The 16,673-nt window shown below is 46.1% G+C and overlaps 1 protein-coding gene across 1 annotated transcript in view; it reads right to left on the reverse strand.

Moving 5' to 3' along the window:
• The window catches only part of LOC141155381 (piRNA biogenesis protein EXD1-like), a 107,950-nt gene extending 91,619 nt beyond the window's left edge, over positions 1–16,331 (reverse strand). The window contains exons 1-5 of the mRNA XM_073642252.1: positions 16,255–16,331; positions 13,643–13,801; positions 9,942–9,986; positions 9,519–9,634; positions 1,227–1,285 (exon numbers count right to left, since the gene is read on the reverse strand). Of these exons, the coding sequence (XP_073498353.1) occupies positions 1,227–1,285; positions 9,519–9,634; positions 9,942–9,986; positions 13,643–13,801; positions 16,255–16,331 (456 nt within the window). The remainder of the gene's footprint in view (positions 1–1,226; positions 1,286–9,518; positions 9,635–9,941; positions 9,987–13,642; positions 13,802–16,254) is intronic.
• Positions 16,332–16,673: the final 342 nt, after the last annotated feature.

Here is a 16,673-nt window from a genome sequence, read left to right on the forward strand (position 1 = left end):
AAATAAATTGGGGTTTTCAAATAACGATGCATGAACCAGTCACCAGACAAGTATAAGTCCAGATATAAATTGCATGGAGAGTGGGGACAGATGTTTTTTAGAAGATGCCTTAAACGGTGACACTGGGAATTAAGCAGATTGTCTAGGGTAGTGCATTCCAGAGATCTGGTGCAGCATGAGAAAAGTCTTGCAGATAGAAGTGGAAGATTTGGATTATAGAGTACATTAGTCTTTGATGATTAGCAGAATGAAGGGCATGGGTAGGGTGGTACTGAAAGATAAATCTGCTGACAGCTTGTCCAATAGGGCAGTGCAGATAATAAAAAAAAGAGGAGGGGACCTACGAATAAACGCTGAGAAACACCACATCGGTGAAACACAAACTGAGCTAGGATCAAAAGACTCAGCCAACCACCGAGTATCTCAACGTGATAAAACTGCTTCAAATATGCCGATGGAGCTCCATTGAGGAGACCAAACAGTCAGGACCAGTATTTGGATCCTAGCACGGTTCGTGTGTAATGTCATACTGGCATAAGGGGAAGAGGAAGAAGAGCCAGCAAATAAAACACTGAAAGAGACGTCAGAGAGAAAGGAAGACGACCAAGAGAGTGGTATCCTCGAGACCGATAGAGAGGAGCATAGTGAATAGGAGTTGGTGAGCCACAGTGTGTAAAGAATGGAAACCGGATGGTAAAGGGTCAAGAAGAGTTATCAGAGCGATAGCAGTCTAGACAAGAGTAGACCAAGCGATCCATGCGTTTAGAGACAGGTCTGTAGCTATCATTGCACTTCTGTTGAGGGATGTTAGTTTTTTAGTAAAGCATATATGACAGCGTATTTGAAAAAGAAGGGAGAGAAACCAGATGAAAGAGAGAAGTTAAACATTACAGGTGATGCCATAATGCCATATACATATAAAGGGACTCTGATGGAATAGGGTCACTGGTGCAGGTAGTAGGGCAAGTAGCAAGGAGCCTGGTAACTTCTACTGTTACTGGTTCAAAGGTGAAAAGTGAATTAAAAGTGCAAGAGTGAAGAAGATCCATAATATTAGGGGTTTGGGAAATTACTTACTGTTGGTTATTGTTTGTTTTTTTTAAATAAGTGGCAAGATCATATTTTTATGGAACATATGATTATACACTAAGCTAACTACCTAGTTTATGGCTTTTTGAATCCACTAATAACTTCTTAAAAAAAATTACCAATATATATTTACTTACTGCTGGTCCAAACATTGGTTGGAACTGGTCTATCAGAATATAATTTAGGTCTTCGTCACCTGCAATAAAAAAAAAAAAAGATACTTGCTTTTAAATATCATTTCAATAAAAGGGTTGTCCGCTTTCACCCCTTTCAACAAATAGAAAACATGTGACGCATTATGAAATATCTGATAAATAAGACCCAGTACTGAGGAGCAGCAAGATCCTACATCAGACAAGAATGGGACAACGTTCCTCTCCCAAAGCTCCAGCAATTGTCTCCTCACTTCCCAGAAATTTACAGACTGTTGTAGGAAGGGGGATGATACACAATGGTAGACATGGCCCAACTTTTTTGAGATGTGTTGCTGTCGTCAATTTCGAAATTAATTAATTTTTTCAAAAGAAATGGAAAAAATTTCAAACTTTCACCTTCTGATCTGTGTTTTATGTCCCATTGGAAATAATTTATCCTTTGGAAACATCATACGAAGAGAGAAAATCACTAGAGAACGACATCATGGTCAGAAAATGAGAAGGAACAAGGTGAAGAGGAAAAACAGGAGACCGATGGCTTGATACGGTCAAGAAAACGATGGAGAAGACCCTGGTGGACCTATTTAGGCTTGCACAAGATCGATCTTTCTACAGATGGTGCATCCACCAAGTCGCCATGGCTCGAGATTGAGGTGAAGGCCGTTAAATTCATTAAAATAAGATTTACAAACTATTGCATTCTTGTTTTTTTTTTGTAACTTTTCACACAGCATCCCAAATTTTTGGGAATTGGAGTTGGAATTGGATTCCATACTTGTCACATCAGCATGTGAGGGTGTGGGGGGGTTCGTTTGGTGACAGAGGGAGCCCTTTGCCTCTGCAAAACTAGTTATATGCTGGACTAATGGCATGCAAGGAGTTAAACAGCCTGGGCTGCACATCCCCATATCAGCTCCAGTTCCTGCTACATATCCACATTGTGCATTATGCCAAAAAAGGATCAGTGTTTGGTCAGTAGGTCCGTTTTTACCAGCAGTGATTTTCTCATTTTTCATGAACCTATAGACTTGTGTGGGTAATATCGATCCGTGACTCAGATCAAAAACTGACAGGTCTCTAATTTTTTTTCTAACCAGTCGGTCTGGAAAACATGGACATGTGCACAGCCCCTGTGAAAATCGGACATCTGAATGAGGCCTTAAATTGACATGCTATCCCAAACTCAAATATGCAGCCCTTGTCAATTTACCCTACAGATATTGTTAAAAATCTCACGGCCAATGCGGACACTGAAGAATCCCACGGTTTATCCACAATTAGGGTATTGGAATGTACTCTAGGATTCACTGCGACTATTGACGGTAAAATGGTTTTCATAGGGATAAGAATGTATTTTTAGTCTTGGTGCTCTCCATGAAAAAACTGAAATCACTCGGACCAACTTTATAGTGGCATGTAAAAGTTTGTGAACAGTTAAGCAAGTTGACGATGAAATGATCTCTAAAAGCCCTGAAGTTTAAGATGACACATTTCCTTTTCTTATTGTCATTTTTTACATTTTAAAAATAACAAAAAGGAAAATGGGCCAATGCAAAAGTTTGGGCACCCTTACAGATGTGTGTGCTCAGATAACTTTGACCAAGGTTTCAGACCTTAATTAGCCTGTTAGATTTAAGACTTGTTCACGATCATCATTAGGAAAGGCCAGGTGATGCAAATGTCCCAGCTTTATAAAAACCCAGCCTCCTCTAACTTGTAGCAAAAAACAGCATCCACAAGTTCTTCTAATCAGCTGCCTAGCACTCTGAAAATGAAAATGTTGGAGACCCACAAAGCAGGAGAAGGCTATAAGAGGATAGCAAAGTGTTTTCAAGTTGCCCTTTTCCTCATTTTGAAATGTCATTAAGAAATGGCAGTTATCAGGAACAGTGAAGGTCAAGATAAGGTCTGGAAGACAAAGCAAAATTTCAGTGAGAGCTGCTCGTAGGATTGCTAGAGAAGCAAATCAGAACCCCCGCTTGACTGCAAAAGACCTTCAGAAAGATTTAGGAAACTCTGGAGTTGTGGTACATTGTTCTACTGTTCAGATACACCTGCACAAATATGGCCTTCATGGAAGAGTCATTAGAAGAAAACCTCTCCTGTGTCCTCACCATAAAATTCAGCATCTGAAGTATTCAAAAGAAAATCTAAACAAGCCTGATACATTATCTAGGGGCGTACTGAGCATTTTTAACTTCTAGTTGTAAGAACAAAAATTTTTATTTTTTTCCACTAAAATACAGTGATACCCCATATGTGGTTGTACACTACTGTTCGAGCACACGGTGGGTATCAGATGGGAAGCAGCGCTACAGATTTTGGCTCCATTAGCCGAGCCATTGAGGAGCCAGAACAGCAGAAAAAAACCCAGGTGACCCCATATTGGAAACACCACTTCCTAAGGAATTTATCTAGGGGTGCAATGAGTATTTTTAACCCATAGGTGCCCCACAGAATTTTATTACTGAGACATAAAAAAGGGAATTATTCTTACCGTTAATTCTGTTTCAAGAAGTCCCTCAGGACAGCACGATAGGAGGAAGCTTCCTTGACCTATGACGGGACAGGATCACAGAGAGGTTAAAAGGCCCGTCCCACCTCCACCCTCCAGTGTTTTTACCAATTACCACCGAAGGATCGATGCAAATGGTCTATAAGAGCCACTAGAAACTCATAAGAACCACTTTAACAGCTCCAGCTCAACCCAGAGCCATGGCGACCAGACGAACGAACGACCGATCCCGAGCCAGCCCAAAGATAAAAATAAGGGAGGGAAATAAGGGTGCTGTCCTGAGGGACTACCTGGAAACAGAATTAACGGTAAGAATAATGCCCTTTTTCCAGTACGTCCCTCAGGACAGCACGAAAGGAGAAATACCAAATCAATAGCACCAGGGTGGGTACAGAAGCCTCCAGGGACTAAAGTCCTGGGCAGGAACCAGGCCAGATATAGAAAAGATCTGTACGATCAGAAGAAATATAGACAAGTAAAGAGATCTGCAAAGATAAATCACCAAAACGAGTGTCTGATGTATATGTGCAATGCAAACAGGAGCCCACAGACATCTACTCTCTAGATCTCTAGGCCTTAAGGGCTGGATATTATTGAAACTAATGACTATGCAGGCTGGCAGGTAACATCCCCTGCCATTACCAATGCTGGGCTCCTCATCAGAACCCCTGATAAGAGAAGCGTAGATCACCCCCACTGTGGTGCCGATGTTAACGACACCGAGTCTGGGCTCTGAAATTAAGGACAGTGGCCTAAATAAATGCCCTTACCATTGGTTGTGCCATATATCATGTCATATTCACATCTGATTCATAATCCAGGACCTTGGTAAAACTCTGGGGACTGGTAAGAACCTCTTCCCACAAGAGAGTATCCTTTAGAAAATGCCTCTATACAAGTAACTATTCCAGAAATTTCATGTTGACGTTTGCATTATGTATAATTTTATTTATTTTAATATATCCAGGACCAGTTATCAAACTTGGGCTCGGCCTGGAGAAAATAAAGGCCTAAAAGGTCTTCTCAGTGATATTTGTACCTCCGGACTGCACCCGTGACAGGGATCCTCCTCTGTAGCTAGAGGAATGATAATCTCCCTCTGTGATGGGAAGAAACTATCTGCTGTGAGGCAGTGGGACTATAACGGGGACTTAACGGTAAGAACCCCAGATACAGATTCTTTATTGTAGGCGCCTGACTGCTGTAGCACTAGTGAGAGTACGGGGTCTTCTGCCATATCATGCTGTACTGTTGACTCACAACAAAAGTACAAAAAGAGGGTCGAGATACCCTCCTTGATAAACATAAAATATTATAGACTATGGGACTAGAATCTTTAACAGGAGGATGATCTAGGAAACTAGACCAATCGCCGTATGGGGAGTCGGGAAGGATTCTTTCCCCCAACATGATTAGCATCTATCTCGTGGGTTTCTCTACTCCCCGGAACAGTAGTATGTCATTTTATAGGATAAACTCAATAGACATGGGTGTCCTTTCCACCACAACTTCAGTACTTAAAGGCAGTAGATGAATTGAGATCCCTGTTCCAAACAAAATACTAGGCCAATCAGATCATAGTTGTTCCTCTGGCTAAGCCCAGATGCAAAGATTGAGGCAAAGGAAGCTGGATCTGGGTCCAGAAATATGAAGACTTTATAACCAGAATCGAGGCCAGAGGCAAAGTGTGAAAAGGTGTGCTGGAGACACAAGGTACGAGGCACGATGCCAGCGTCCCGGGGCATAAGCCATAGGCACAAAGCCACAGGCACAGAGGCCCTATAAAGTACAATGAGGCACTATAAGGCATACTGATGCAGAGAGGTACAATGATGTACCGCAAGGCACACTGATGCACAATGATGTACCACAAGGCACTATGAGGTATGCTGAGGTACCATGAGGCACTATGCAGCGCCATGAGGCACTATGATGTACCATGAGGCACCATGAGGCACTAAGAGGTAGAGAGGCACAGACTAGAGCTGTGTTTGAAGGCGCTAGACAAGAGACTAGACTCCGTTTCAAGAGTAATTCATCTGAACTCCGAATAAACTGAGTAGTACACCTCAATTGTCAGACTAGTCCCACCTGAAGGAGCCACTTTAATGAGGAGCAGCTGGAGGGCAGACTTCATGGAGATAATGTGTCCTTTAGACGGATACTGGTGTGCAGACAATAGTGAAGCATGTGTTTATTCCACCATACATAGAGACAAACATGCTTGGCATAAGTCAAACTGTGAAGCCCAATAATGAGGCCCTGTGCAGCCATGACATGCGACTAACTGAAGTCAAACTTTAGCACACGGGGCTCTAGGCCCAGCTTTGGCATAAGGCATGAAGCTAGTTATCGCCCAGAAGCCTAGCCCATCTACCGTACACTTACCTGTGCTGGTTCCACACCCATTAGAAGAACAGGGGGAGCTGGTAATGCCGAGAGCCCATCATGGAGGGAAGCGGCGTCACACTGGGAATGATGCACAGGCTGGCTGCTGGCTGAGGGACCTCAGCCCAGAAAGGGGTCGGCCCCGAAATGCTTGACAGAGGGAAAGGAAGGCCAAGACCCCCCAATCCCGCTGAGTCCGTAGAAGGAAGCTTCACCTTGGAGCACATGCAGCTTGATGCCGAGAGTCCTTCACTGAGGGAAGCGGTGAAGCCAGGAGGCACTGCTCTACTGACCTGGCTGAGGGACCCCCGCCCAGTGAGGTATCAGCCCGAAGCCTCTTCACAGAGGGAAGGAAGGAGATTGATCCCCCTGACCTCCCAGGTAATCTTCGCTCTGATGCGCACTCCTCTCCTGCATCTGTCCTGCAAAGGATAGGAAAAAACACTGGAGGGTGGAGGTGGGACGGGCCTTTTAACCTCTCTGTGATCCTGTCCCGTCATAGGTCAAGGAAGGACTACCTCCATGTGTGCTGTCCTGGGGGACGTACTGGAAAACATGACATTTTTGTGGCAAGAATGTAATTTTTGTATTTGCTGAAAACTTGTCAGTTTTGTACACAAGGGTAAATAAGTGAAACTGGACCACATCATTTATTAGTCAATTTCCCCCGATGGAACAGAAGCGCCAGCCAGAAAACCCCATTCTTTGCTTTTTTATACATCCACGTGGAAGGGATTATCGGGGAAGGAAAAATTATCTACACCGTACACTGGAGCGGCAGCTACCAAGTGAAGGAATCTTTATGTTACCCAAAACGATGTTTAGAGGTGTGCCTAACTGCATAACTCATAAAGGCGAGTGTGAATTTTTCTTTTTCTGCTGATGGAGCTGTATAGCGGGACGATTTTATAGGTCAGGTCATTCTGGACGCGACGATCCTAAATGTTTGCACTTTTTTTGTTTATATAATTTTTCATAAAAACCATTTTATTTATAGGTACAATATATATTTTTTAATTATTTTGTGATTTTTTTTAATGTTTTTACGATTTATTTTTACTTTTTCCTACGATGGGACTTTCACTTCTTGCAGGCTGATTGCTTGTAAAAGCATAGGGGATGCAGGAGCTTTCCTATGCTGTACAAACTGTCAGCGCTGCACTGACAGACAAACTTGCTACATCATGCTCTGAGCTTGGTGTAGCAAGTTTGCTAGCTCTGGTGACCTGGATGTCGTCATGACTATATCGGGTCGCCATAGCAACGATCGGGCCCTTCTGTGTGCGCAAAGTTGCCTAGGCGTATCCATACTTCCAAGGTTGGTAAGCACCTAAAGACCGGACATATGGATGCGTCCAAGGACGTGAAGGGGTTACACTTGCTTAACTGTTCACAATAGCAGTAATTTTGACCAGGGGTGCCCAAACTTTTACATGCCACTGTATTCAATACAGCTGATTGTTTTCATTACAGACCAAATGTTCGTGTGAAAAGATATTGCAGCAAGCACTAGTCCCTTCCATAGTTCAGATGAGACTTGCTTATTGAAGTCTATGGCTTGTATAGGTGCTTGTCACATGAGTACGTGTAGTGCACCATGCTGGCTTACAGTCCATCGGTCACATGGCTATCCTACACTATGCAAGTAAACTATACAAGCAAAACACCTTAATCATCAATTTACAGACAGTCCGCCTAATAGTATCTACATACAGTAGAATCCAACACTATAGTATGTGGGTGACCAATGGGCTGCTAGCCAGAATGGGGCACTACAAGTACCAGTGTAACTGGCGCCTTATTTGTCTTACAAGCATGCACCTTCTCATGGATGGGAGGGGTGCAAGTGCATTTTTGATCAGTATTTCGCACCGGTGACGACGCCATTATATATAATTGAGGCCTGAAGGGACCGCTATTTTAACCATGCATTGGTAAATGTGACCCTTTTTCAGTGAAGTGTTGTGGATTTGTTGTCACCTCATGTCACAAGTTCCTGCTCGACTTTTTTTTCTCCCACTGGCACCTGGAATTATAGCCTAAGCCATGTATACAACAGAAGTAGTGCCGCATTCACACCACTAAGCTCTGCGCTCCAAGTACAGAGCGCGATGTAGGGACTGGCCGCGGGTCTCATGATCCCAACGCGAAAGCTAAGTAGGCATACGTGAGGCTGTCAAACTCCGCGCAGGAGACCCGCGGCCAGTCCATACATCGTGATCCGGACCACAAAACATATATACATGTGAATCCAGACTTAGGCCGTCTTCACACATCCGTGTTTCCAGTACGCCTGGGATATGTTTTTTCACGGCTAGCATTCATGCCCATTGCAATCTATGCTGTTATGCACATGTCCCGGTTTTTACATAGACCTGTCCATTGTTTTTCTAGCAGCACAGATGACAAGGGTGATTACAAGTCTATGGGTCTGTGAAAAACACGTACAGCACACGGATGACACACTGATGGTGAAAACGGACACACGGATGACACACTGATGGTGAAAACGGACACACGGATGACACACTGATGGTGAAAACGGACACACGGATGACACACTGATGGGAAAAACGGACACACGGATGACACACTGATGGGGAAAAACGGACACACGGATGACACACTGATGGGAAAAACGGACACACGGATGACACACTGATGGGGAAAACGGACACACGGATGACACACCGATGGGAAAAACGGACACACGGATGACACACCGATGGGAAAAACGGACACACGGATGACACACTGATGGGGAAAAACGGACACACGGATGACACACTGATGGGGAAAACGGACACACGGATGACACACTGATGGGGAAAACGGACACACGGATGACACACTGATGGGGAAAACGGACACACGGATGACACACTGATGGGGAAAACGGACACACGGATGACACACTGATGGGGAAAACGGACACACGGATGACACACTGATGGGAAAAACGGACACACGGATGACACACTGATGGGGAAAACGGACACACGGATGACACACTGATGGGGAAAACGGACACACGGATGACACACTGATGGGGAAAACGGACACACGGATGACACACTGATGGGGAAAACGGACACACGGATGACACACTGATGGGGAAAACGGACACACGGATGACACACTGATGGGAAACACTGATTATACTGGTACCATTTTTTCACGGACGTGTTCTGTGCGGAGGTGTGAAGGAGGCCTGATTGAAAACTCTGACGTGAATGAAATGTCTTCTTCAAAATACTGCGTAATTGTTGCTATTTACCCTTTGTAGACATTTACAGGGATTGTTCACTACTTTGATATTGATGGACTATCCTTTAGTAGTCACTCCTATATGAATCTTTAATATAACATACCTGAATAGTTTGGGATCTGTACGTCACTTTCTTTCACATTTTGAAGAGCCGAAGCCTCAACCTTTTCAGGCATTAGGGCCGGTTTAATGTCATCTTCTGATATCACGTCACCAGTGCTGAAAAATTGTATGAAAAAGGGTTACTATGTGTTGTCAAGATTATGAATACATCAAGTTTCCGTTTTATTTTTTTAATATCACAAACTTTATAAGTAAAAAATAGAAATCTTGCAGTTTTCACACTGGCCAGTGCAGTACTTTTTACACTAACTTGCTGTTGTAGGAAACGCGCACACATACACACATTAGCAGCATTGAACAGACGCATTGAATGAGCGTGTGCAAAGGTCATTGTGCAAGTAGAGCAAGGTCAGCTGTGATGAATCTTGTGTTATCAGCTGTCTATAGAGGTGCTATAACTCACTGTAATCCCGACTCGGATGATAAGGGAGGCTGCTGAAAACTCTTCCTGAAAGGACAGGAGGAATGAGTCTAACAAAGTCAATGTGAAGACTGCTAAATTATTATTTTTAGTTTTTAATAAAGATACAAGGAACACAAAAATCTAAGTTGAACAGCGGGTTATTTTGATGAGGTCTTCCCTTTAAACCCCTTCATGTCAGTTTTGGTTTCCTCCCCTTCTTCCAAGTGTCATAACTTTTCTATTTTTTTTTTCAGTCAACATAGCAGTTTGAGGGCTTGTTTTTTGCGGGACGAATTGTAGTATTGAGTGACACCATTCAATGTACCGGAAAATAGCGAAAAAATTCCAAATGCAGTGAAATTGCAGAAAAAAAAAAAAACAAGCAATTCTGAAGGTTTTTTTTTACAGCATTCATTGTATGGTAAATCTGATCTGTCAACATGATTCTCCAGGTCGGTATGGTTATGGCAATACCAAACTTCCATAGATTTTTTTCTTATATTTATTTAAGTAGTGAAAAAAATTCAGAACTGAACAGTTGATATGTGTCGCCATTTTCCGAGCCTCTAAGGCTGTGTGCCCACGTAGCATTTTTCAAGCGTATATGCTGCGGAATTTCCGCAGCGTAAACGCTTGAAAAACGCATGTATATCCGCACCCCATGGTCCCCAATGGGATTCCGCAACTTCTATGCACATGCTGCGGATTTTTCCGCAGCGTTTATGCCGCGTTCAAAAATCCACAGCATGTCATTTAATTTTGCGTTTCCGCAAGCGGAATTGCCTTAGTCCAATGCATAAAAAACGCAAGGCAATTCCACATGTGGAAAACGCGTGATAAACGCGCGAAAAATGCGCGATAAACGCGTGCGGAATTCCGCATGCGTTTTTCCGGGAGAGGACTTGCATTTATGCAGCAGAAATTTTCTGCTTCATAAATGCAACGTGGGCACATAGCCTAAAAGTTTTTTTTCCTCCATCAATGGGGTGGTGTGCAGGCTTGTTTTCTGCTTCGCGGTCTGCAGTTTTCATTTATAGCATTTTGGAGTATATACAATATTTTGATTGCTTTTTATTGTATTTTTTTCTTTCAATCAGCATGACATTGGTAGTCACACCCTTTCATCAAAATAAAGTGGAAGAGAAGCCGCCGCCCTGTAGGAGCCACATCAGCAGAAGCAAAGCCGCCGCCCTGTAGGCGCCACCTCAGCGCAAGAGAAGCCGCCGCCCTGTAGGCGCCACCTCAGCGCAAGAGAAGCCGCCGCCCTGTAGGCGCCACCTCAGCAGAAGAGAAGCCGCCGCCCTGTAGGCGCCACCTCAGCAGAAGAGAAGCCGCCGCCCTGTAGGCGCCACCTCAGCAGAAGAGAAGCCGCCGCCCTGTAGGCGCCACCTCAGCAGAAGAGAAGCCGCCGCCCTGTAGGCGCCACCTCAGCAGAAGAGAAGCCGCCGCCCTGTAGGCGCCACCTCAGCAGAAGAGAAGCCGCCGCCCTGTAGGCGCCACCTCAGCAGAAGAGAAGCCGCCGCCCTGTAGGCGCCACCTCAGCAGAAGAGAAGCCGCCGCCCTGTAGGCGCCACCTCAGCAGAAGAGAAGCCGCCGCCCTGTAGGCGCCACCTCAGCAGAAGAGAAGCCGCCGCCCTGTAGGCGCCACCTCAGCAGAAGAGAAGCCGCCGCCCTGTAGGCGCCACCTCAGCAGAAGAGAAGCCGCCGCCCTGTAGGCGCCACCTCAGCAGAAGAGAAGCCGCCGCCCTGTAGGCGCCACCTCAGCAGAAGAGAAGCCGCCGCCCTGTAGGCGCCACCTCAGCAGAAGAGAAGCCGCCGCCCTGTAGGCGCCACCTCAGCAGAAGAGAAGCCGCCGCCCTGTAGGCGCCACCTCAGCAGAAGAGAAGCCGCCGCCCTGTAGGCGCCACCTCAGCAGAAGAGAAGCCGCCGCCCTGTAGGCGCCACCTCAGCAGAAGAGAAGCCGCCGCCCTGTAGGCGCCACCTCAGCAGAAGAGAAGCCGCCGCCCTGTAGGCGCCACCTCAGCAGAAGAGAAGCCGCCGCCCTGTAGGCGCCACCTCAGCAGAAGAGAAGCCGCCGCCCTGTAGGCGCCACCTCAGCAGAAGAGAAGCCGCCGCCCTGTAGGCGCCACCTCAGCAGAAGAGAAGCCGCCGCCCTGTAGGCGCCACCTCAGCAGAAGAGAAGCCGCCGCCCTGTAGGCGCCACCTCAGCAGAAGAGAAGCCGCCGCCCTGTAGGCGCCACCTCAGCAGAAGAGAAGCCGCCGCCCTGTAGGCGCCACCTCAGCAGAAGAGAAGCCGCCGCCCTGTAGGCGCCACCTCAGCAGAAGAGAAGCCGCCGCCCTGTAGGCGCCACCTCAGCAGAAGAGAAGCCGCCGCCCTGTAGGCGCCACCTCAGCAGAAGAGAAGCCGCCGCCCTGTAGGCGCCACCTCAGCAGAAGAGAAGCCGCCGCCCTGTAGGCGCCACCTCAGCAGAAGAGAAGCCGCCGCCCTGTAGGCGCCACCTCAGCAGAAGAGAAGCCGCCGCCCTGTAGGCGCCACCTCAGCAGAAGAGAAGCCGCCGCCCTGTAGGCGCCACCTCAGCAGAAGAGAAGCCGCCGCCCTGTAGGCGCCACCTCAGCAGAAGAGAAGCCGCCGCCCTGTAGGCGCCACCTCAGCAGAAGAGAAGCCGCCGCCCTGTAGGCGCCACCTCAGCAGAAGAGAAGCCGCCGCCCTGTAGGCGCCACATCAGCAGAAGAGAAGCTGCCGCCCTGTAGGCGCCACCTTAGCGCAAGAGAAGCTGCCGCCCTGCAAGCGCCACATCAGCAGAAGAGAAGCCGCCGCCCTGTAGATGCCACCTCAGCAGAAGAGAAGCCGCCGCCCTGTAGACGCCACCTAAGCGGAAGAGAAGCCACCGCAGTGTAGATCAGGGTTGTGGAGTTGGTAAGCCAAACCTACGACCCCTCAATTTCCACGACTCCGACTCCCTCATACATGGCTCATGTTTAAGTGATAAATTTACTGTAGCACAGATTCATCTCAGCTAAAAGTCTAGACCCTTAGATCAGGAATAGGACATTTCATAACTTTACCAAATTCTTATGAAAAAAATATTACCCACAAACTGCATTGAACTACTGTACCCAATTTAGTATATATTTTAGGAGTTGCTCTATTATATACCGACTCCACCAAAATGAACAAAGACTCTGACTCGACGGCCCTGCTGTAGACGTGATGTCAGAGGAAGCGGCTGAATCGCTGGCAGGAGCGTTCTGTGATGGCTCTTGGGTGGCAGAGATCGGCGCTGGGCACAACAGGCAACTACCTGCCTGTTAGTTCATTTTTTTTTTAACCACAGAGCTGGATAAAGCCCAGGGGCGGACATATCACTGCTGATACCTGTGCAGCCGCACATGGGCCCAAGATGTAAGGAGGCCACTTCTACCTCCAAAGCAAATGCAATTCTGGATTTTAAGAGCTCTTGGGCTGCAAAGGGCCCATATATTGCTCTGTCACAGGGGCCCTTTCCTGTCTGCGTCTGCCAGTGATAAACCCATCTAACTGATGCTTTACAGATTTTGTGCCAGTTTGCTCATTCAAAATGAAATATTGACCAGTTTGTTTTGTTTTTTAATCCGCAATCCTTACAGAAGAAATGTGCTTAAATTATTTCTGCACATTGCAGTATAGATCCTAGAATGACTAGATACACAAGAACATTTACTCACCTTTAACTAAAATGATGGCCCGAGCCGCATCAATATGAAACAGCTCCCCCTGAAAGCATCCATGGATAGTGGTAATCTTTATACTGGTCCCAATGAACCGGCTTAGAAAGTCTGTATCCGGGACCGGGTCCATATTGAAGCCAAAACTGAATTTCCTGCAAAGTAAAGAATTCATGGTAATTAGAATTATAAGAAATAAATAAAAAAATAACTATTTGGTGTAAACTCCGCAGGCAATTTTAGAAGACGGACAGTAGTGAAATGGAAAGTTTTCCTTGCGGTAGAGATAATACATAACATTTAGAGAAGATTTTCTAAAATACAATTATGCCAAAAAATGTTTCTTTACTCAGATTCATTCATTAATATCTATTATAAACATTACGTAGAAAAAAAAAATAAAAATACTACGAAGCCGTTCATTTAGCACACGGAGCTAAGCCGGGCTATTTTGAGCACAGTAGCATATAATAGCAAATCCTATAAGCGTGCAAATAATCCGGGGCAGACTCTGATCCCAACACAAAAAAATAAATAAATATGATTTTCCTGCGTTGTTAACAGTCACACAGCCGTGACTCTCAGCCATAAGGCCGCATCTCCACCTGGAGCATTTATCATACATTTTCTGCTTGGATTCCTCCCCAAAAATCCACATCAATTTAAAGCAAAATTCATCTTCTCGGCCTTTTGGTGAAGATTAAGTGCAGCGTCGTTCACACCAGCGGTTACACCTGGGCGGCTGTAGTAGATAGAAGCAATACACACTGGGTGCAGGCTTCGGGGTGCACGCCTGGGTGGCTTATATGGACATCCGTTCAGATGAGGTCAAATAAGTGCCCCAGGAATGGTGACCCTAGGGTGACTGATCACTCTGGGCATGAGACCCCCAATGAAGTTTCCCGGCATATCAGACACTTCTTTTTTCAATCGATCTAAGCACTGACCCTTAATCTGGGCCTTCTGGTTAAAATGGGAGAATTTTAAGGTCTGGACAGTATACAAACAAGTGACACACAGTGTAAGAGTGTCCAGCGGTAGGACTCTTTCGGGGTGTGCTTCACTTATAGGTTCCCACCTGACTGGTCTAGCAGGGAGTTTGTGGTCATCAGTTTTAACCCCTGGATGGTCATCTTCAGGAGGAGAGCTGCTCTAGATCGAGGCTTTAGCTCTACTGGGATGGATGCTCAGAGCACGCATGGCTCTCCTTAAGCTTCGATGATCCCTGACCACCGCTCTTGCCTTCTGGTTGGGAGGGATGGTGTCACGGGATTACCGCAACAGAGAGAGGAGTCAGAAGCCACTCCCCTCTTATATAGATACACTCGCCTCTGGCAAGAAGTCATTGCCAGAACTAGCTTCATGGTAGTTGTAGTTTAGTTTGAGAAGGCGTTTGGTGGATTTATCTAAGACTGTTGCATGGTTTTGGTTGTGTGTTTATCCCCTCCTTCTCCTACTTTGTTCCCCCCCCCATCCTCCACTCCCCAGTGTTTACCTCTGTTGTTTGTGTGAATATATTTGTATGTGTGGTATATTCCTTTATCTTTGTACGTATTACCTTGCTAGTCTGGTTGGTGTATTACCATACACTACTACTTCCCTCTTCCCTGGGTGGGAATAGACTGAGGGAAAATCCAGGAGCTCAAACAAGGTATGTGGCCCCAGTGTCTTCACCATCAGAAGTAATCCAGGAAACAGGGCAAGCAAGGGCGCCCCTAGTGTTAGGGACAACAACAGAGTCGTGACAGATGGGGAAAGGTATATTGGGGCCCTTCTACTTTGGGAGTGGGCTGTGACAGAAAGCATCCTAGTGCACTATTATTGTGGCACCATAACATTTTTTTTGCACTTTGGTTGCAAGCATAATCTCGGGCTTTCAAACAAAAACCATACACACCATGATTCACGGTGTTATACCATTTGTATAAGGACGCAGCCAGAAGGCCGTATAAATCAGAACAGTGCTCGGACTGGCCGGCGGCTCTCCTGACCAAAGCATGAACGCTTCATGTATTTCTACGCAGCTGTCATGCTCGGGCCGGGAGAAAATGAGAGAAGCACAGCACAGGTGCGGAGACTAAGAAATTAGTTTCTCCATCTCCTCCATTGCGGATGTTGGAGAGAATCACACTGCACTCGGGTGATATCAGAGTGCAGTCTGATGTTTTAAACACAACCCATAGACTTGTATAGGTGAGTGCGATCTGATTCTCATGAGAAAATATAGAGCGGACACCTGTGTGATCGAGAAGATATGCACGACGGTTAGGGGGACATATATGGTGCTTTTCTGGTTTAGCAAAATCCCTGTTCCCCACCTGCAGTTTTTTTTTGTTGTTTGCTAGTTTTACCTTCACCGAGTCCAGCACCGAGCCTCCGCTGCTGCTCCTGGTGTCTGTTACTGTCTGCAGTGTTGACTTAGCATTTTTTTGCAGGGGAAACAGCTGAAGGATAAAGGCCCTGCCTCATGTTAACACGAGTCTTAATGAGGGGGCGTGCAGGAGATAGACGCTCAGACGAGTAGCCACAAATCCTACTCTTGTCAGGGACCGGAATTAGGATCTAGTCAGGAATTAGACCAGCTGTGACGTCACACCCCAGCTCTGACCATTGTGGTGCAGTTGGTTTACAGCACCACTCCAGACTTTTTATTATAAGAGCGCTGGAGTGGTGGTTCTGATCCATGTTAACCTGCCCTGAGGCCATGGTCCCACTATCAGTATTTTGTCAGTATTTTTTCTCAGGAGTGGGAGCCAAAACCAGGAGTGGGTGATAAATGCAGAATTGGTGACTTGTTTCTATTATACCTTTTCTCTGATTGCTCCTCATCTGGTTTTGGCTCTCACTCCTGAGATAAAATACTGACCGAATACTGACCAAATACTGATAGAGGGGCCGTGGCATTAGGGAACTGGCATAAGTGATCCCTCTGCAACGGACAAATTAAAAAAAAATGGCCGAGTGAAAACACCAAAATTTGCAGGATTTTTGTGGGACACAGTGGAAAGAGAACAGGGCACAGGCTGC

Source organism: Phyllobates terribilis, unplaced genomic scaffold (assembly GCF_046119375.1).
Source record: "Phyllobates terribilis strain yellow unplaced genomic scaffold, ASM4611937v1 Scaffold_7__3_contigs__length_470593459, whole genome shotgun sequence".
In the NCBI taxonomy this organism is placed as follows: domain Eukaryota; kingdom Metazoa; phylum Chordata; class Amphibia; order Anura; family Dendrobatidae; genus Phyllobates; species Phyllobates terribilis.